This window comes from Saccoglossus kowalevskii, chromosome 20 (genome assembly GCF_978046115.1).
Source record: "Saccoglossus kowalevskii chromosome 20, keSacKowa6.1, whole genome shotgun sequence".
NCBI lineage: Eukaryota > Metazoa > Hemichordata > Enteropneusta > Harrimaniidae > Saccoglossus > Saccoglossus kowalevskii.
In genome coordinates, this window is record NC_140660.1 from 19,663,573 (window position 1) to 19,685,915 (window position 22,343).

A 22,343-nucleotide genomic window follows, 5' to 3' on the forward strand; every position below is an offset into this window, starting at 1 on the left:
TTTCTACATACGTTGAATACCTGTTAACAATTCGAATATATTTGGAATGTCGATCGTCGTTGGTTTCTCCATGCTGAGTTTGAATTGAATTGAATGTATTCACTTAATTTACAGGATATATTGATAAAAGAATACAATACAAACTGAAATACATCGTGAACAGGAAGCTGGAAAATAGTGTAAAACACTAGTCGAATCCACCCCCTTTTCTAGGTGAAATACAAACTACAATAATAAGTGGACGCTAAAAAAAAATTACATACAACTCAATTATGCATAATGTAAAAATCTTTTCATTTCTTTTTTGAATGAATTTTTTGAGCTCATGGAACGAATTTCTTCTGGAAGTTTATTCCAGAGTTTAGCCCCAGCATATTTGATTGAATGTTGTCCCGAATTAGTATGGTATTTTGGAATAATAAGATTACCTAATGCTTTTGATTTTGTGTGATAAGAGTGTTGGATGGAAGAGAAATATTGAGGAAACCCTGGTGGTAACTTGCCATTGAGATTACCATGAACAAACAAAGACATTTGCAAATCATGTTGTTTATAGATATCTAGTACATGGAGCTGATTAAAAAGTGAAGAAGTGTGTGAGTGGCGATCTGATCCTGTTATTATGCGTACAATTCTTTTCTGTGTGAGATGTATGGGTTTCAGGTAAGTTGAGTACGTGTTCCCCCAAACTTCTAGTGCATAGGAAATATGTGGCAGGATGAAACAGTTATATAATAGTAAAAGAATAGATGGTGGAATAATGTCCCTCAACTTGAAAAGAATATCTGTTTTACTACTTATTGTTTTGTTTACTTTCTGTATATGGTTCTTCCAGTCAAGGTTATTGTCCAATTCAACACCAATGTACCTAGTTGTTTCAACTTCATCCCTTTTATATTAATTGTACCCGTTGAATGTGTTGATGCCTGTTTACCTCTAAATATAATGTATTCAGTTTTTTTGGAATTTATTGTTAATTTATTTGTATCGCACCAGTCTATAACATTCTTTAAATGAGAATTTACATTTGAAAGATCTATTGTGTTTTTTGAATTGAAGGTATGAAATAGGCTGGTGTCGTCTGCAAATAAACGGGTGTCGAAATATTCCGTGGCACTTGCAATATCATTGACGTAAATCAGAAAGAGTGTTGGACCTAGCACAGAGCCCTGTGGAACTCCGCAAGTAATTGGTAGTTCATTTGACTGCATCCCATTAATATTGACATGTTGATTCCTGTTTGTTAAGTAATTTCTGAAGAGATTTTTAGGGATCCCCTGTAAACCGTAATTGTCATGTTTGCTAATTAGAATATCATGATTCACAGTGTCAAATGTTTTTTTAAAGTCCAAAAATATACCAATCACGCCATTACCCATATCAATTTCCCCCAGAATTGTCTGTGCTATGTCCGCAATTGCTACCTTAGTACTGTATCTCTCTCGGAACCCATACTGATGATTGTACAATAGATCACTGTTAAGATATGAGATCATTTGTTTGTTAATTATTTTCTCAAATATTTTGCTAATCTGTGGTAATACTGATACTGGTCTGTGATTGCCTGGATCACTAGGTACTCCTTTTTTGAAAATTGGAGTCACTTTAGCTATTTTTAAAGAATTTGGGAATACACCTGTTGAAAACGATAAATTAATTATATGATTGAGAGGTCGGGAAATGTACTCTGCGGCATAAATTAACAGTTTTGGACTAATGTAATCATAACCCACAGCCTTATTTTTATCAAGTGCTTTTAGTAGTTGAAATATTTCTTGTTCAGAGGTTGCGTGAAGAAAGAAAGATTGTGGCAAGGATTTTGGTAGATAGGAATGATAGGATTTAGTGCAATGATTTGAGTTATTAGCAAGTGCCTCCCCAACTGAGACAAAAAATGGTTAAAGCCATTAACAATGTCATGTTGGTTAACAAGATCGGTCTTTAAACCATTGTGTGTAGAAGACATATGTAGTGTACTTGGCAAATTTACATTATTCCTGCCACCAAGAATATCCTTAATAACTTTCTAAGTCTTATTATTATCTCCTTGACAACATGTGAACTGGTCAGCATAAAAATTCTGCTTAGCTCATTTAAAAATATTTGTAAGCATGTTCCGATAGTGTTTATAGTTTGCCAGGATATCTGGATGGTAGTTACTTTTTAATACTTTTGAATATAGTTTCTGTTTACAATCAATTGACTTCCTAATTCCTGCAGTTATCCAAGGTTTCCTAGTTTTTCTTTTTTGGGTTAAAGTTTTAGTAACTAGGGGCGCATGCTCATTACAAATACTTGTGCAAAAATGATTCATATGCTACATTGACGTCAACACTCTCATAAACACAGTTCCAGTTGTCACTACACAAGTCGTCTTGAAATGAGCTTACATTTAAATTGGAGTAGTCCCTGAAGGTTACATTTTTTGGTTCTTGAAAATAAACACAGAGATCATCAAAGATGGCAAAAATAGACAAATGATCAGAAAGATCAACCTCCACTGTACCACAATTAACATAATTAGTAAGTGTATTCGTATAAATATGATCAATAACCGTACGCGAGTGATTTGATATCCGTGTTGGCATGGTAATCATTTGAAATAAATTTAGGGAAGACATACTATTGGTTAGATTGATTGTTCATCTGCATGGACATTATAAGTATTTATATTGATGTCACCAACAAGTATCCACTGAATTTTTATGATCAATATCAATTAACACGGATTCAAGGCTTTCAAGAAACCCGTCCACATTTGTGTTTGGTTTTCTGTATATTATACCAACTATGAGTGATTTATTTCTGCACATATACATTTTCAGCCATAGTGATTCAGAATGACTGACATTTGCTTCTATAGTTGTGAACTTTAAAGATGTCTGAATATACGCCCCCACTCCCCCAACCTCGCTGGTCATTTCGATATTTAGTTTCCAAATGATACCCATCTAAACAGTACAACTTTCTGTTTTGTATCTGCCAAATTTCAGATACTGCAATGACTTTGATTTTTGATTTTATAAGCGATTCGTAGAATAATTTGAAATCTTGAAAATTTCGACTGAGAGACCGAATATTACAATGTGAAATTGAAAAGGTAGACTTAGGTGTGTTACCTATCAGATTAAAGAACTGGGAAGAAGAATAAGATTTACAATTACTATAACAAGTGTTATTTACATTATCATCCAACATTAAAATGTGTAAAAATATCTATGAATATATGTCTACAAAAGGATATGGAATACTACAATATCTTTGCAAGATCATGCTCATCCTTTATGTTAAGAGATTGTGAATTCTCAGCCTTGCGTACAAATATCTGTCCATTTCTAGTCCAGAGGAATTCATAAATTACCTGTTTACGCTTCGCGTTGGCCAGTTTCAGAAGCTTTCGTGCATTAGGTGTTAGGTTCTCATTTATGTAGATTAGATTCCGGCCTGGAAATCCTAGGCTTCTAACAGTAATATTTGCGAGCTTCTTTTTATTGCGGTTGTCAAGAGGTTATATTAACATTTCTCCAACAGGCGTACACAGGCAAGCCAAATTGGGTAACATCGACCTCTTGTTTGGGTTCTTTAACAATATCGCCAATTAATTGTACAGGATTGGGGTCAAGCATTAATAGCATGTGACTAGTCTCAAGTGAAAAGGACGCAAGTAGTAGGTTTCAAGCAATATCTAATAAAGCAAGTTAATCAACCAAAAAATATACAAACCAACCCCAGGCGCCAGCATAAATACCGAATAAATTAATCTATAAGCTCTGCACACCAGTGAGCAGGTACAGCGAATATTACAACATTCGCTGATATGAACGTATACAACTCATCACCAAAATATTACAGAAATAACAATGAAATTACTGACTAGAGTCCGATAAGCTTAGCGGCCGAACGACGTCTCTAAGGAAGCGAACGAAGCGTGTGGAGCACAGATTGGCAAAGGCTTACCGGGCTACACGTGGCATGTCCTTAGAAATTTCCTTCTGATCCGGCTCGACAGAAACACGCGATGTTGGTTGTCGCCGTATTTGTCCCAGTCGTCCAACTTGGTTTCCAACTTGCACCATGTCGTAGCAATGTCTTAAGACGAAGACTATAACACTTGCAATCTTCGCACCATTTCTTTAATCTGGACTCTGGTGACACGACTGATGATAAATGTGCTCGCCGTTGTATTCGCACTGCGATATATATAACCAGTTGACAATTTACATATTAGGGCGTCGCAATGTTCCAGGTGCATTCGCGACGGTCTTGCTGTGTTACACTGCTCTAATATCGTCTGTATGTAATATACCGGCATCCCGAATATTTCCTGGGTCTTCTTAAGTTTGTTCATTATAATATCACAAGTGTAAATAAACAATGTGTTTACAGTTGTACTATTGTACTAATAACTTAATAAAATATAAATATATATATATGTATTGATACATCTCATTGAAATTGGCATGACATTCACCATTACTAGTACAATATAAATATCACTTCGTGACAGCGGTATATACTTTCTCGTTTCTTCCTCCCTGAAAATTTTACAATTATGGGTCTTGGAAAAGCCTGATAGTTTTCAGTTGGTTTCTTTCCTAAACGATGAGTTATTTCAACATCCATTCCAGTAAGTTCAGGGTCAATCTTTCGCAACACTTTAAGAGTAATTACATCTGTGTTTTCTGGTAGTGATGTATCAGCACTCTCAGGGATACCATGAATCTCGATATTCTCACGACTACTATATTGGTTCTGTTCCTCTACTGATCTTCCCAATTCAACAACTCTTCTCTGAAGATCTTCATTGACACATCTGATTTCTTTATTTTCATGCTCCAATGTAGTACAGGATAGTTTAGGATGCGTCGTTGTCGGGCGTCTGTCATTCAAGCCGAGACAGAACAAACATTTGCCGTAATTCATGAGAATCATGTTCAGTAATTTGAGGCATGAAAACCCCAATAATTCAAGCAAAAACTATTTATTACATATATTTGTTATTTTTCATCGCCAAACTATTGTCCCGGTGAAATGGTAAAAACTGGTAATTTATTAATAATCATTTTCATCAATCGCTAGCTTTATTTTATTCGAACTCGTTTTTTTCGTTGGCAACGACGGTGGTAAAATGGTTGAAAATATGAGTGTACCTCTCTCGCAAAATCATGTAGATGATGCGGACATATATGGTTCTGTGACCCAGGTCGTGATTCGATCAGATGAATTTCAGCCAATCAATTATGTTGTAACAAAACGTATTTGACGCACATTGAATGGTTGTCGCACCACCCAATTACCGGTATACATTCGTGTACTTTTGTCCTTGTGCTTCGTTAGGCTTCATGATTATTCACTCGAGTAACATCGGTATATTTTGACAAGATATGATTTGACCTTAGTTTAAAAGGAAAAAAAAACTAGGCTGAGAATTAGTTTTCCTTGCAAAATTTTAAATTCTCTTTTTGTACGTTATTTCCACATCCCTCAGTCGTTGAGATGCCGACCTGGTGTATAAAACATGATGACGATTACTACTGATAAACCTACAAGTATTTATAGTAGCAGCATTATCATACCATAATATTAATATCAACCTGCGAACAACGGTTTTGGCATTCTATACGTGTAAAGGTAAGGCCGCAACTTTCGGTTTTTACTCTTGAAATGCAATAGAAAGAATTTAGCTAATGTGTTCAACCTATTCTAACTAGCATGATATACAGAAATGTCCATGAAATGAACATTATCCCAATTTGATTACCTGTTCTAATATCGGGTATGAAGATACGTGATGAAATGATACTACTGTGAAAATTAAAGTCACATCAATGTTCGATCATTAATGGTTCACATCTCTTTGAATCCCATTTTTATGAAAGTTAGTGAATATATTCAGCGTAATCAACAATGAGTATTGATATTTGCATTGTAATTTTACAGAGAAATGGCTTCAATTCGACTTGTAATTTTGCTGGTTTTGGTCACACTGATACAATTAAATATGGTGGTCAGCGAAATTTCTAAAGAAAGTGGTAAAGGCAATGGAAATGGTGATAACGCGATCAAAAAACAGGATGAATACAAAACCGAGAATGCAATAGAAAAACGATTTGATGTCCCGGGATTAAAATAATAAGAATTAAGTAAAAATAGATGACATTTTCATCCATCACAGATTGTCTCCCCGATGGACTGCAATTTAATTAGTTGACTTACACAATCTATTACTGTCACAGTGTGGTAGATCATATGATAAAATCAATAAAAATATTTAAAAAGAATACTGAAGTTTGTTGTTGTATTCAATTGTGTTATAGTTAAAATAACCACCCAAACATTTTCTTTAAAACAGATGTAAAAAGCATAGTAAATGTTGTGTTAATTTGTTAGAGTGAAAAGACATTTTTGGTGCTTTGTATGGAATTTATTTTCACTGATTTTTGACAAGTTGAATGTAAAACATAGGAAAAAAATATATTCGCTGGATTTTATTTTCACTGAATCATTCCTTCAGCGAAAATAGCGAAAATTAATTCTAAGTGAAAATAAAGTATTCTACAGTATGTTCGTTTTCACCGTCTCACTGAAGTCGGTGAACATGATCACTGTATATCAACAACGACGTTTAATAATACCTCAGATGTCACAGAGAAATGACATCATCTCGCAGATTGAAATTACTGAAATTATTATGGTATGGTAATCGTCGTCATGTTTTATTTATCAGGTCGACATCTCAACAACAGAGGAATGTAGAAATTTGTAATTTGGCCAGCTTTAATAACACTAATAACACTGTCAGTGATACAAGTACATATGGTATACGTAGTTGGCGAACTTTCTAAAGAAAGTGGTAAAAGCAATGAAGATGGTTATAGTGTGACCAGGAAACCTGATAAAGATAACCCCGATGTTGTTTTGGAAAAACGACCCAGTATGTGGGAAATGAAATAGGGAGGATGAGGTAAAAATAGATATAATGAACAGTCATCATGAATTATCACACTGCTTGTCTGCATAATCATGGACTGCAATTTGAGTTAGTTCACACATGATATGAATGTGGTACTCCATATCATAATGTCGATAAATATAATTTAAAAGAATTCCGACGTTTTTTCATGTATTAAATTGTATTCTAGCTTAAAGAACCCCCTAACTTATTTTGTCAAAGAGAACGCAGAAAACATAGTAATTATCATGTTATTTTTGTATTACTACTATTGAATTATGGTTTTAGCAGTACCATCAATTTTGTTTTGACACGTCGGAACAGAACACGATGAATACAAAACCGAGAATGTAATGCAAAAACGATTTTAAAATAGATGACATGTTTATCCATCATTGGTTGCCTCCTCGGTGGACTACAACTGAATTAGTTGTCTTACACAATATATTACTGTAACTGTGTGGTAGATCATATGATAAAATCAATAAAAATATTCAAAAGTATACTGAAGTTGGTTGTTGTTTTCAATTGCGTTGTAGTTAAAATAACTCTTCAACCACTTTTTTTTTCAAAGCAGATGCAAAAAGCATAGTAAATGTTGTGATGATAGCTTTTACACAGAACACATTTATTAATAGCACACCCGGGAAACCATGTAGAATATGTAAAAAACAGGGATGACATCATATGACGAATATTCATTACCATATTAATTGTACCATACCGTGTCTTTTTTCAAGGTCAGAGACTTTTGTCTTGTCATTCAATTTTGATACAATTCAAGGTTTTCAGCAATAACCTTACTATGTAAACAATTAAATCATATTTTTACAAAGTAAAAAACAATTTAAATCGGCCTCATCTTTAATCTACATAAATCCACTTTAAAAATGATACCGTTGACTATCTCTCACGATCTCACTGATTGTTCAGTATCACGAGCGTTTCTAGTGGTCGTCTTGCTAGGGCATTTAAGCAGTACATCTGTCAGTCAGTTGTTCTCCGGCTTCCACAAACTGCTGTTACTATGAATGCAGTTCTAACAACCATCGTTTTAAGCACCATCATTTTCATATTCCTCTCCTGGTTTATACGACATTATGGACCGGGGTCAAATTATCGATGTGGCAAAATACTACCACCTCGTCCACCTGTCCTGCCCATCATCGGAAACCTACACATGATATGGAGTCGAAACGGTTGGCAGGATTTGAAGAACATTGCCAACAGATACGGCAACGTGTATAGACTACAGCTAGGCACAAAAGAAGTGGTTGTGTTGAATGGTTATGATGCAATTAAGCAAGCTCTGCTGAGACAGAACGAGAGTTTCAATGAAAGACCCGTCAACATTCAGGCAGAGTTTCTGGGCAACCAGGGGAGAGGTAAGAAACATCTCACTGTCATTGAACATTGTTCGTAATTCCATCCTTTGACAAGCTAATATTTAAAATTCGCTTATTTACATGAATAACTTTTCAGGACGAATGTCATTTTGAGTTGACAAAAAATAACTCTCCTATTTGTAATTTTAGAGAAGGGAGAGCAACAACTGGAACCTAACCACGAAACAAATTTTGCAACAAATTTCCCAATTTTGTGAAATGTCCTAAAGAATTATTTAAGCTTCTCAAATAGTGTTCCATATTTACCCCAAGTGTTTAACCCTAACGTTCTGAACTAGTTTCTGTGGTTTTTCGAAAGATATTTTCATAGTTACAAATGATGTTAGCAGATATTGGCCTAAACGACAATGTAGACGTTGTGTTGCATATAACTATCATATAGTCTATAAAAGAATCTAATTATCTTTTTATAGGAGTAGGCCACGCTGGAGGTATACACTGGCGGGAACATAGAAAGTTTACTAACGTCTTAATCCATGAGTTTGGTTGGGGAAAACCAGAGGACTTTCACAAGTTAATTCAAACAGAGGTAAAATGTGTGATGAAGGAATTGATTGATACGAAAAAGGGTGAATCCTGTGATCCAAGCATTCTCTACCATCATGCTGTCTACAACATCCAGTGTCAATTTATTTTTGGTAAAAGATTCGACTATAATGACAAAAAGGCTATACAATTTTTTGACGCATTAAGAGGATTTGCCTTGGATACCAACCCAGCTGTCGTGATGACCATTTTCCCCTTATTAGCAAAAATCCCACTTGGAAGCACTAAACGATTACTAAGCCATGTATTCGTAGCACGCACTTTTATCAGAGGTCAAATTGAGAACAAACTCGCGCTGCGGAAGAAACTTGGAAACACTTACAAACCAGCCAGGAAAAACTATATCGACTGCTACTTGGATGAGATTGAAGCGAGACGTGATCAGCCCGAGTTGGAGTTCAGCAATGACTCTTTAATATTATCCATACTCGACATCTTTTTCGGCAACCAGGCACTAGGCGATGTGCTCGCATGGACAACATTAATGATGGTGTCTCACCCAGAAGTGCAGAAGAAGGTACAAACAGAACTTGATCGTGTAATTGGTCCTGATAGACATTTAGATGTAAATGACAAATATAACCTCCATTACCTAAATGCAGTTCTATTTGAGTCTATTCGCATTCGCCCCATCTCACCATTCGGTATCCCTCGTATAACCAATGAAGACACATCAATCTGCGGTTTCTTTATTCCAAAGAAAACTTATGTAGTGCCAAACTTGTGGTCCGTGCAAGGTGACGGAAAATACTGGCCCAATCCAATGAAGTTCGACCCTGAGAGAAATCTGGATAATAATGGAGTTTTCACTCCACAAAGCCGTGTTCACTTGTTATTTGGAATAGGTAAGTACACATTTGTTTTTATGAAACTGAAAGGAATGCCCTTAGATGATAAACATTTTGCGTTTATTTGAAATATAGTAGCTATGCATACATACGGAAATCTTGTGCAAGTGAGACCTAATCTTTATCAATTCGAAACTCAAAAAAGTGACTCACCTTTGATAGAATTTAAAAAAGAATGTAACATAGCGAATATTAATGTAAACTATTCAGTTTTATTATTAACAATAGCCCGGAAATTGTCAGGACGTGTGTTGCCAGGACGTGTGTTGTCAGAACGTGTGTTAGTTAGTATATTAGGCATAATCTCTGCAGGCGATAAGGAACACAGACAGAGGTGATGTCATGCGTTTCGAAATAAGTGACAACAACCTGTTTCTCATATATAAGTCTGAGGATTAATTAATTAATTAATTCATTTATTTATTTATATATTTGTTTAGTCATTTAATTCTTTATTTATTTATTTATTTATTTATTTAATTTATTTACTTAATTATTTATTTATTTACTTAATTATTTGTTTATTTATTTCAGGTCCACGTACCTGTTTTGGTCAAAAGTTAGCCAATATGGAAATGCTTATTTTCTTTGAAAACTTACTGCAGCGTTACAATATCCATCTCATCAAGGACGCTGACATCAAGCATGCCATTGGTATGACGAAAATCATGCCTTTCTTCATCCGATTTGAGAAGCGAAAATAATAAGTGCCGTGAACATATGTAATCTCAAAACAGTCGCATGCTTATTTGTATATTCATGAAGTGACAATAGGCGTACAGATTTACTTCATAGCATGTAAATGGTTTTAATTGAGTCAGGCAATACATTTCATTGTTTTGTTTTAGACTATTTTAGACTATTTTATTGCAAGTGTTAAGAGGGTTTTAGGGTGAACTAAACGTTAAATACTTATCATTATCAATTTGGTATAAATAGTTATTTACATTAAGTACAACCTAGTTAACATTACGATCAAAATAAAATAGACAAGTTTGTAATTTTTAGTGTGAAAATTCATCAATGTGTTTAGAACAGAGGAGCAGCATGGAAATACAAGTCAGATAAAGAGATGGGGCACACTATGTTTTCAAGGAGAGATAGACTGGTTGTATTGAAGACGCAAATGCCCAGCACGTGGAGTAATAACTTATATATATATATATATTGTACCCAATGGACAATAAACATAAACGTTGGCATAAATGTTCATTACAACTTATTACAACTTTGAAAGTCAGTAACTTTGTAACTCAATCCACATCTTCTATGATTCATTATATGTTGATAAACACAACATCTACGATGTATTTTGTTATGGATTGTCACCATCACAGATATCCATCAACTCGAAACACTCGCTAATTTCATTTATCCTGACTTCTCATAAAAATTAGTGTCATATATACAACATATCGGTTACAAGAAACTCTGGTAACTATGCAATGTAGTATTTTACTTTCAACGTCACAAGCGATATTACTCTTGCAACGTAAATCGAAGATCATGTGTTAACAGGGATTAATCCTGTTAAATAAATGTTTCTGCTGCAGTGTCTGCATCATCACCTGTCTGTGATGGCTTACCTCCCCAAAACTATTCTAAATACAATCGTGGAATGCCCCAATGCCTGCACATTTCATTCTGGAGTTATGCATCAGAACTTCATAATATAATAACATCATAACATAACATAACATTCATTATTATTTTTGTTTATTCAACTTAATCTACACATGTACGGTATACATAGGCTTAATTTGTTCATAAAAAATTGTTAGTAAGTTGATGAACGAGTTATATTTTAACATTTTAAAATACTTGCAACTACAAGTCCTTACTTGTATGTCTCCGAACAAATCAAATTATTGTATATACATATTACTACCTTCGCAAAAAATATAATGAAGTATGTTATTAACTTATACACACAATTGTATTATTTCCTCTGTTCAATTTACTCAGTGCCCCATTGTTTGGTTTCATGAATAATTACCAACCCACTGTGTATCATTGGCAACTAATTATTCAGAGAAGACAGCTAGAAATAGCATTTACCATAATGATCTGAAAGCACTCTCCAATTTATCCGTGGAGGGCGTACACCACACCACACCACACCACACCACACCACACTACACTACACTAACATATCGCCCTTTTCACTAACATCGCAAATGATTGCATTTCATATTATATGTCTTAAAACATTCTCGTTTTTTCCAAGTCATAGGATCTTCAGTTTGGTAGATCGATTCTGTATAATTTCCTAATTTCATTTACACGTATGTATGTTTATTTAAATGGTCTTGCAAAACGTAATAGCAGTGAAACCGTACGGCGTTCGTGAATTACGAACTGACTGGCAATTTACGAGAACTTGTCACTAATATTGTCGACGCTTAGACGTTGTATGGTATGAGCAGTTCTATGAGTGGAGATAACAAAGTTTCTATCCAAGAAAATTGATTTTATTTTTTTCAATGAGCGCTTATCCTTAATGAACTCTCTTTTTAATATGAACTCTAAGAGTTATAAATATGTATACTCTCCTATAATATAGGCGCGCATACACACTGATCGAATGACAGACCAAAGACAGAATCTGTTTATTATGAGAAAATACATAGTGTTGCATTATTCCTGAAATAGAGATGAAACTGTCGATCAATATTCAACGAACTTCAATAAAAAAAACATTGTTCACGTGCTTGCTTTTTACTCAACCAAGAAGGGATGTTTTGCAACCAAGAAGGGATGTTTTACATAATGTATATGCACCCTACAGATTGGTTAGGAGATTTCTCAGAATAGAGTGTCAAAACTTCAGATCTTATTCTAAGAAGATTGCCCTGTTTTTGACCCCTGTGTGCATATTAATTGGCCAATACTTGTTATCATTTAACAAATTTCAATGAAACTTTGTACATGCTCTGGAATAATTCACACATACTTTTTGCTTGAATCATTGACTATTAATTATCTAATTTGCATATTCATTGATCAATACCAAGTACCATTGAACACATATTTCATGAAACTTGGTACATAGGGGAGTAGTTTTTGGGTTACAATCTTTAAAGGCGAGCAGAGGTCTTGCTTTCATCACATTAATTTTTGGCGATAAAAACAACTTGTATGTGCTGCGAAATACCCTAAATATTTGGTATAAAACGGGCTGTGAAGTAGACGACAAAGGTCATTTTTTTTTGCTGGCATAATTTTGCCTTTTGGGAACGCTGGATGATGACGTCACTAATGAAGATGATATCTCAATCATATCGCTATTGTATACACGTACCTATACTATTCTGGTTTCTACATACGTTGAATATTCTTCAAAAATTCGAATATATTTGGAATGTCGATCGTCGTTGGTTTCTCAATGCTGAGTTTAGGATGCCTCGTTGTCAATGTCTGTCATTCAAGCCGAGACAGAACAAACACTCGCCGTGATTCATGAGAATTATGTTCTGTGATTTGAGGCCTGAAAACCCCAATAATTCAAGCAAAAACTATTTTTCATCACCAAACTATTGTTCCAGTGAAATGGTAAAAACTGGTGATATATTCATAATCATTCTCACCAATCGCTAGCTTTATTTTATTCGAACTCGTTTTTTCGAAATTTGTTGGCGACTTAGTTGCTAAAATTGTTGGAAATATGGGTGTAGCTCTCTCGCAAAATCATGTATATGATTGAAAAGTTGTCGCACCACCCAATTACCGGTGTACATTCGTGTACTTTTGTTCTTGTGCTTCGTTGGGCTTCATGTTATTCATTCGAGCAACATCGATATAATGTGACAAAGATAGGATTTGACCACAGTTTAAAGAGAAAAAAAACTAGGCTGACAATCAGTTTCCTTTGCAAAATTGTGAATTGCCTTTTTGTACGCTATTCCCACATCCCTCTATCGTTGAGATGCCGACATGTTGAATAAAACATTACTACGATTACTACAGATAAACCTAGAAGTATTTATAGTAGCAATATTACCATACCATAACATTAATATCAATCTGCGAACAACGATTTTGGTATTCTATACATATAAAAAGTAAGGCCGCGACTTTCGGTTTTCCAGTTGAAATAGAAATGCGATAGAATGAATTCAGCTAATGTATTCAACTGATTACCTATTCTAATTAGCATTATATACAGAAATGTCCACGAAATGAACATTTTCCCAATTTGATTATCTGTTCCAATATCGGTTATGAAGATAAGTGATGAAATGATACTACTGTGAAAAAGTCACGTCAATGGTCGATCATAAATCGGTTCACATCTCAATGAATTCCAATTTTATGAAAGTTAGTGAATATATTCAGCGTAATTTGTTGATATCAACAATGAGTATTGATTTTTACATTGTAATTTTACATCGAAATGGCTTCAATTCGACTTGTAATGTTGCTGGTTTTGATCACACTGATACAATAAATATAGTGGTCAGCGAAATTGATGAAGGCAATGGAAATGGTGATAGCGCGACCAAAAAGCACGATGAATACAAAACCGAGAACGCAATAGAAAAACGATTTGATGTCCCGGGATTAAAATAATAAGAATTAAGTAAAAGTAGATAACATTTTCATCTATCACAGATTGTCTCCCCGATGGACTGCAACTTAATTAGTTGACTTACACAATCTATTACTGTCACAGTGTGGTAGATCATATGATAAAATCAACAAAAATATTCAAAAAGAATACTGAAGTTTGTTGTGTATTCAATTGTGATACTCAAGTATTTTCTTTAAAACAGATGCAAAAAGCATAGTAAATGTTGTGTTAATTTGTTATTCTAATTTGGGAATCTAATTTTGTAATATTAAGGAGAATTTCAAGGTACAGCTACAATGGCGCTAACAGTGTCAACTGAGACCTGAGACTTTAATACAGCAATACTGCGAATTTGGTGTATTTGACATCCCAATTGTTGTTGTTTTTTTTTTATAGTGTACTTGTGTTAAAAAACTCATGTTGCATAGAATGACAATAGACCAATAACCTGTAGACTGGCCAGGCAGAATATACTGTAAAACATATCTTTTTAGCTAGCATGTTATTTTAGATAATCTGTGTGAAGCGGTTATTAACATTTCTCCAACATGCTTACACAGGGAAGCCAAATTTAGTAACAATATCGCCAATTAATTATACAGGATTGGGGTCAAACATTAATACCACGTAACGAGCCTCGAGCAAATAAGACGCAAGGAGCAAGTTTCAAGCAATATTTAGTAAAGCAAGTTAATTAGCCAAAAATATACAAACCATCCACAGGCGCTATTTATTTATTTAACTAATTTAAGATGCAGCTAATTTAACAGAAGATATATTCCCACAGAGCGTGTCATTCCATGCAGGTATTTCAAGGTGGTCTACAGTATATTGTTCAGTTCTTGAATTTGTAAATTGCCATATACGTACGGTATTTCTCTATTCCTTCATCATTGAGATACCGTCCTGATAAATAAAACATAACAACTTTTACCACACTACAGATCAACCTAGACGTATTTATAGCAGCAACATTATCATACCAGAACATTTTCTGTGATTTCAATCTGCGAACAAAGGTTTTGGTATCACATACCTGTAAAGGTAAGGCCGCAACGTTCCGGGATTTATTATTTTTTTTTTGAAACACAAATGCAGTAGAAAGGCTTCAGATAATGTGTTCAAATAATTGTTCATTCCGAATAGTATAAAATGAACACATGTTTATGAAATTAACATAATTTCAAATTAATTACCTGTTCCAGTAACGCGGAATGTAGTAATCCTACCATGCAAATATAATCACATTAATGATCGATAACAGTATGTCGGTAACATATCACTGAAGTCATTGAACATACTCGGTGTTTATCAACATCGATTGTTTAATATACAGTATATCCTGAAATGTCACATAGAAATGGCATCAGCTCGCAGATTGATATTACTGAAATTATTATCGTATGGTAATCGTCGTCATTTTTTATTTATCAGGTGGACATCTCAAACTACAGAGCATTGTGAAAATTTGTAATTTTGCTAATAACACTGTCAGTAATATGGTAGTTGGCGAACATTCTGATGAAAGTGGTAAAATCAATGAAGATGGTTATAGTGTGACCAGTAAACCTGAATAAAGATAAACCCGATGTTGTTTTGGAAAAACGACCCAGTAGGTGGGAAATGAAATAGGGAGGATGAGGTAAAAACAGATAATATGAACAGTCATCATGAATTATCACACTGCTTGTCTGCATCAATATGGACTGCAATTTCATGAGTTACTCCATATGATGATATCAATAAATATAATTTAACAGAATTCCGACGTTGTTTCATGTATTAAACTGTGTTCCTAATTTATTTTGTCAAAGAGGACGCAGAAAACACAGTAAATATCATGTAATTTTTGTATTAATACTATTGAATTACGATTTCAGCAGTACGTGTTTGAAACTAACTAGCTAAAAAATTATATTATATTATATTATAGCACAGTCCCTCTATCCCGGTCTGGAAACGACTAGCGTTCTTTTGTCTCAAACAGCGTTGCGGGTAGACAAGCCGTTCACACCCGGGCCGGGGGAGTCAGGAAGTCAGACAGATTACAATACCGTCAATATTAAAATCGGCAAATTTGCCGTCATGCAAAGCGATACCTCATTGTATGTCTTCACTTTGACTTCAAATTCGGGCAACCGCAAAGGAAACAAAACGTGTAAACAAAATTAGCACTATGAAATTTGGGGTTTCTGAACCCTTATACGCATCAAAACCAACCTACCAACTCATAAACACCCAGTTCCTGCCATGTATAGATTAATATCGTGAGATTATGTACATCTTCTAGTTTTAATAGGGAAAAACTTCGTGTACCAACATGCTGACATCGCTAAACAAATCTTGTCAGAATGGCGTCGTTTATGTTAACGTGGTCGATCGAAAAACCTGCGATATTTCTGATTCTTGGGGGTTGATAACAATTCAAGTCAAATATACAACAACTAATGACCTTACTCGACGGACAGCATAAGACAATGCATCGAAGATGGAGCTACCGCGATTCAACATTAAGATAGAAGATAATATGTATTTACATATTCCTATCTAATGTATGGCAACAGAATGAATACCAAACGTGCTGTAACATGAAGGGTCATGTGTTAATTGCACCTGGCTTCAATGTATTACTGTTTGTCTTAATAATTTTCAACTTTCTCGCCGAACATGAATACTTCATTATCAATACTATCTGTAAAGTCAAACAGTACACATGAACACCACTTCCTTCCTTGAAATATATTACATTAGAGGGTAATTGTGTTCAAGGAAAGACTATATCTTATCTTATCTTTCAATTGTTTAATAATGATAATTATGGGATAGCTTCGGTTTATACCTCATCAACACATAATCTTAAACAAACTCGATTCCCTTTTGTTACACATGTAGATTCATGTTCGTTATTTGCGATGAAATTCAATTAATTGATTACCAAAACAGGATTAACTGACAACATTACCAAAACGCTGTAATATATACACATTCAATGGTATCAGCTGGTAAGTACTCACTGGTGAGTACCATAAGTACTGGTTATCGATAGAGATTATGTACAGGGTTATTTGTGAGAGACACTAACGTCTCTTGCAATAATGTGCATACTCACGGGGATAGTAGATAGGTCACTCAAAAAATCGAAACGCCACACAGTGGTGCAACGAAAGAAAAATCCTCGGAGATAGATGATTTATAGACTATTTTGTTGTAAATAATCTTCCTTACCACCATAATTTCACCTTGTATTTAATCACTGAAAATGTAATAATCGTATTTTATATTTAGACTCATACAGCGCTTCATAAACTAGTCTTATTTCAGACAGAATTGTAGAAAGCATTGCATGAACAATATTATCGGGACTAAAAATAAGTGGGATATATGATAATTACGTTTCTTCAACTCCAGAACATAATTTTTTCACACAATATATCTAAATGTTTGAAAGTATTTTTGAGTAACATTCGTTCATATTTCTGTTATTTTTTTAGTTTGACGATATGGTAAATGTGAATTTTATATTTTGAAATAAGATTACGTCAAAATAGTATAATGTCATATAACCGATACTGTAATACATTGTGCATGGAATTTATATGCTGGAATTAAACTTTGAAATTATGATAGTCCTTGAATTGAATATTGTGATAAATATTGAAAGAGACAGCTACAATGGCACTCTACTAACAATATGTTGCATTGAGTCAGACTTAAGAACAACATCCTATCCTTTGAACTGGTTCCGAAATGCCTCTTCTCTAGGTAGAGCAGTACAATTATGTATTCTCCAAATGTCCACTATATCATATTTATCTCTAAAACTACAAAACTGTCATCTAGACACGGATACTACCCCAACGGCGATCCAGGGCAAGGTTTGTGTATAATAGTAAGTTCATTATTACTACTTCTAGTACCATGGGATTGAACGCAGCATTATCTAGTTTGACTAGACCAATGGGTATTATGGGTTCCCGAAAAGAAAAAAAAAATTGTAATTTTTATTTTAAATTCAGGTGAATATTTTCAAAATAATTCACCAGATCTTAGGTTTTGAGTGTCAATATTTCCAACTTGATCGCCATAATATTTAAATTGTCTAAATAGATTACCTATTTCTCTTGAGATACGGCTCAAATCACAACAATACAAACGTAAGCACACAAACATAAGACAACAGAACATGCAACATCAATGTAACAATACCAAACACGTTCAATACATGTAGATTAGTAACGTCTAAATACACAACAAATGGTCGCATAAATTACAGGCTCAAACAAAGCGAAAAACATTAACAATATTTCATCATAACTTTGAAAACAGGCAGAAACACTCCTCGCTGAATAACACGAGATGAACAATGTCGTAGGAAGTACAGTGTGAACGATTGCATCACCACTAAATAAAGTATTTCTGACGAATTCACTGGATAGCATCACCCGAACACATAATAAACAAGCTCAAAAAGGAGGAACTAAACTTAGTTAAGTCATAAAGTCGTTCTTACTGAAATTTATAGATCAACCCAGCACATCGACCACTACGATGAAGTTAATAACGATGATATATCTAAGTTTCTGGCCTCAAAACACTGGCATGTCACGGCAACCATGCCGGCTCCAGAACTTCCCTTCTGTTTCTTACTTCCGGTTTCTCAACTCCAATAATGACATAGTCAGAACCCGTCTATAAATGGCGCTAGATTGTCAAATGCCCAACTAAATTTTTTCTTTTTGTAGTTGGGATCATGAAGGATGGTTGGGTGACGAGCTTGACACTGGGTACAGACTGCTCTATTTCTGCAATTTTTACTGAAATACCCTGGTCTTAGACAGGTGAAACAGATGCCTTTTGACATTAAGAAATTCAACTTGACTTCTCGAGGTTCCTTACATAATTTATCACATTTCTCCATGGCATGTTGAACATCTTTGCAGAAAGCACAGGGTCTTTCGAACGATAGCCTTGCTGGTTGGCTTTGAGCATTGGTTTCACCTTGGGGTTGGTCTCTTACTTAGCTACACTGATCTGGCTGGTTGGGAGCTCCTTTATTCTATGTTTTGACAGCCGCATAACTTCCCTTCGCTTTATTGGAGTATGCACAAGATTTATTACCAGCACCAGTTGTATTTTCGATATGCATAGCTTGTTTTCCAAACATGGGGTCATTCACCGTTTTAGACTCTGCTTTCACGAATTCCACCAATAGCTCAAATGTGACAGACTTCCCTTTCTGTTTAGCATCGTGGACTTTACTTCTCCATATAATATGGCAGCCTTTTGTACCAGGGCTTTCAGGTGATTGTGGATCTCCATTGTTTTTAAGGCATCAATGCTCTGTGTGGCATGCTCACACTCGCATAGGAATATGGCGAATTCATCCAGTGATTTTGCATTATCGGCTTTGATGACTGGCCATTCTTTGGCTTTCCTCAGATATGCGTTGGTGATCATCTCTACATTACCATACCTTTCCTCACGTTACTTCATGGCAGCCGGATAGCCAATCTCAGCATCCAGGTAGCTGTAAACCAATCACTATTTTGTTAGCTTCGCCTACTGTGTATTGCTCCAAATAATTCTTTTCCTCCATAACGTCCATAACTGACAACATTCAGGCATTGAATTGACGGACAAATCTTTTATATTCCATGGAATTTACACCAAACTTCTTTATATCAGACTGAGGCTTTTTTTAATTCCCTGACAACTGCTAGCAAGCCCTTCTCAGTTGACCCACCACTCGTCACAGAGAAACCATGATGAGCATCACCAAGGGTACCACCACGAGAGCACATACCACGCACATCGCGCACACAGGGGACGCCCATGTCACCACCATCACACACAATCACATTTTCCGTTTAAGGTTGGTGGATCTGGCTAAGAGTTCGGCGCTCTTTTGATCTTCCATGGCTCTTGCCATTGTTAATGAACTAACATGGAATTGAATAGAACTTGCATGTCACTTTCTGGAACGAGACGAAGTAGCTCTACTAAACTGAGAAACACTGTCCCCTGATTTTACATTAGCGGCGAGCAGATTTCTTGCCTCACGTTCTTCATCACGTATCCACTTTGTTGTTTTAGCCTTGACATCTTGATAGAACTTGTTATGTGGAGCATACCACTCAACATAGTCTAAACATTGTTCATCAGATGAAAGATATTGTTTGTATTGATCGTGACTGTCCAAAAAGTCCTCATATAATACCATCCAATGTTTGAATACCTCTCTCAGTGATCTCAAATCTGTCTCTGTGTTTGTTATTAGGGATATCAAAAGATCTGACCTTTCATTAAGCTGTTTGCACAATGCAGTGTGGTTCTTGTATTTAACCTCTCGGAAATATGCTCTTCTTTTGTCAGTTGGGTTTCTTACCCTCCTTCGGCTTAACAGGGCTTCCATGCCTTTCATCATTTCATCAGTGGATGCATTTAGTTTGTCAAGTTGTTCATTCATCTTTAGATACTTGCTTCTATCTTGAAAACACTGATCAAATTCAGATGTAATGTTAACAACATCAGTGATAAGACTGAATTATGACCGTGAAGGATGTCGCTGTACCAAATTTCGTCAATGAATGTAGTGGCTATAAACACGTTTCTCGAAATCTATGTTGAGTCCCGTATTATCAATGACTCATAGAAATGTTTATAAACACTGTCCACAGCTGGATTTCAGCCTCGCCAATGCGTTCTTCATAAAACTTCATAAAAAGACGTATATTTCAGTATATAAATTCCTTGACCTTTATTTATCGTAATACAACCAAGTAGTATATGTTGTACCATAACATCTCACTCGAGCCACAGTAAAATACATCAATCACAAGGTGATGAATTCAGATAGAACGATTGACTGTAAATCGAATAGACAAAGTACAATAAATGAGTTTGTATACAAATACGGCACACAAGATTACGCGAGTGCCACACTACATGTAGATAAGTAACGTCTAAATACACAACAAATGGTCGCATAAATTACAGGCTCAAACAAAGCGAAAAACATTAACAATATTTCATCACAAACTTTGAAAGCAGGCAGAAACACGCCTCGCCAAATAACACGAGATAAACAATGTCGTAGAAAGTACAGTATGAACGATTGCATCACCACTGAATAAAGTATTTCTGACGACTTCACTGAATAGCATCACCCGAACACATAATAAACAAGCTCAAAAAGGGGAACTAAACTTAGTTAAGTCATATAGTCGTTCTTACCGAAATTTATAGATCAACCCAGCACATCGAGCACTACGATGAAGTAAATAACGGTGATATATCTACGTTTCTGGCCTCAAAACACTGGCATGTTACGGCAACCATGCCGGCTCCAGAACTGTCCATCTGTTTGTTACTGCCGGTTTCTCAACTCCAATATTGACATAGTCAAAACCCGTCTATAGATGGCGCTAAATTGTCAAATGCCCAACTAAATCAGATATCATGCTATTACAATACAAGTGAAAGTTGTCTTAAATGAAGTGACAATAATGGTATACAGAAAACATTAATAATAAAATACTAAAAGGTAATAACGCTGGATTTAGGCCGCTACACCTGTATTATGGGAGTTCAACTGAGTTGATTTACACCAGAGATTAGTAATTGCGTACCCAGATTACTGGGTGAATAGGAACATTTTCTAAACACTGTTAATTAATGATCAAGGATAATCCAATAAAACTAGGTACAATAACAGGCTGTTCCACAGTACCCTCGTGATAACAGAACACATATACCACCCTGCAATGCCCAGTAACATTTCATCTATTACATTTAACCTATAATAGAACCCTTCTCACTTCAGTGTCACCAACAAAGTGACATACTGTGCAGATGTTAGCCTTATTAATCCAGTCAGTATCCACTACAATCCAAACAATGTAACAAAGAGTACAGGAGTAAATTGTTTACACTAAAGATTAATATTGGTATATAGAATACCCTGGAACAATATTGATTTTGGAAGTGTCAGCACTTCCTAATACTGGATGAAATTAAGCATG

The 22,343-nt window shown here is 35.1% G+C and overlaps 1 protein-coding gene and 1 long non-coding RNA gene across 2 annotated transcripts; both read left to right on the top strand.

Annotated features, from left to right (window-relative positions):
* Window positions 1–5,525: 5,525 nt before the first annotated feature.
* On the top strand, window positions 5,526–6,281 carry LOC144355122 (uncharacterized). Its single transcript, XR_013421144.2, has 2 exons — window positions 5,526–5,631; window positions 5,941–6,281. It is a non-coding gene; the product is annotated as an uncharacterized LOC144355122 (long non-coding RNA).
* Window positions 6,282–6,816: 535 nt separating this feature from the next.
* Window positions 6,817–15,899, top strand: LOC100368429 (cytochrome P450 2C20-like). The gene is made up of 5 exons (XM_002736216.1): window positions 6,817–6,938; window positions 7,886–8,337; window positions 8,772–9,749; window positions 10,287–10,406; window positions 15,757–15,899. Exons 1-5 carry the CDS (start codon window positions 6,817–6,819, stop codon window positions 15,897–15,899), a joined length of 1,815 nt encoding a protein of 604 aa, XP_002736262.1.
* The last annotated feature ends 6,444 nt before the right edge of the window (window positions 15,900–22,343 follow it).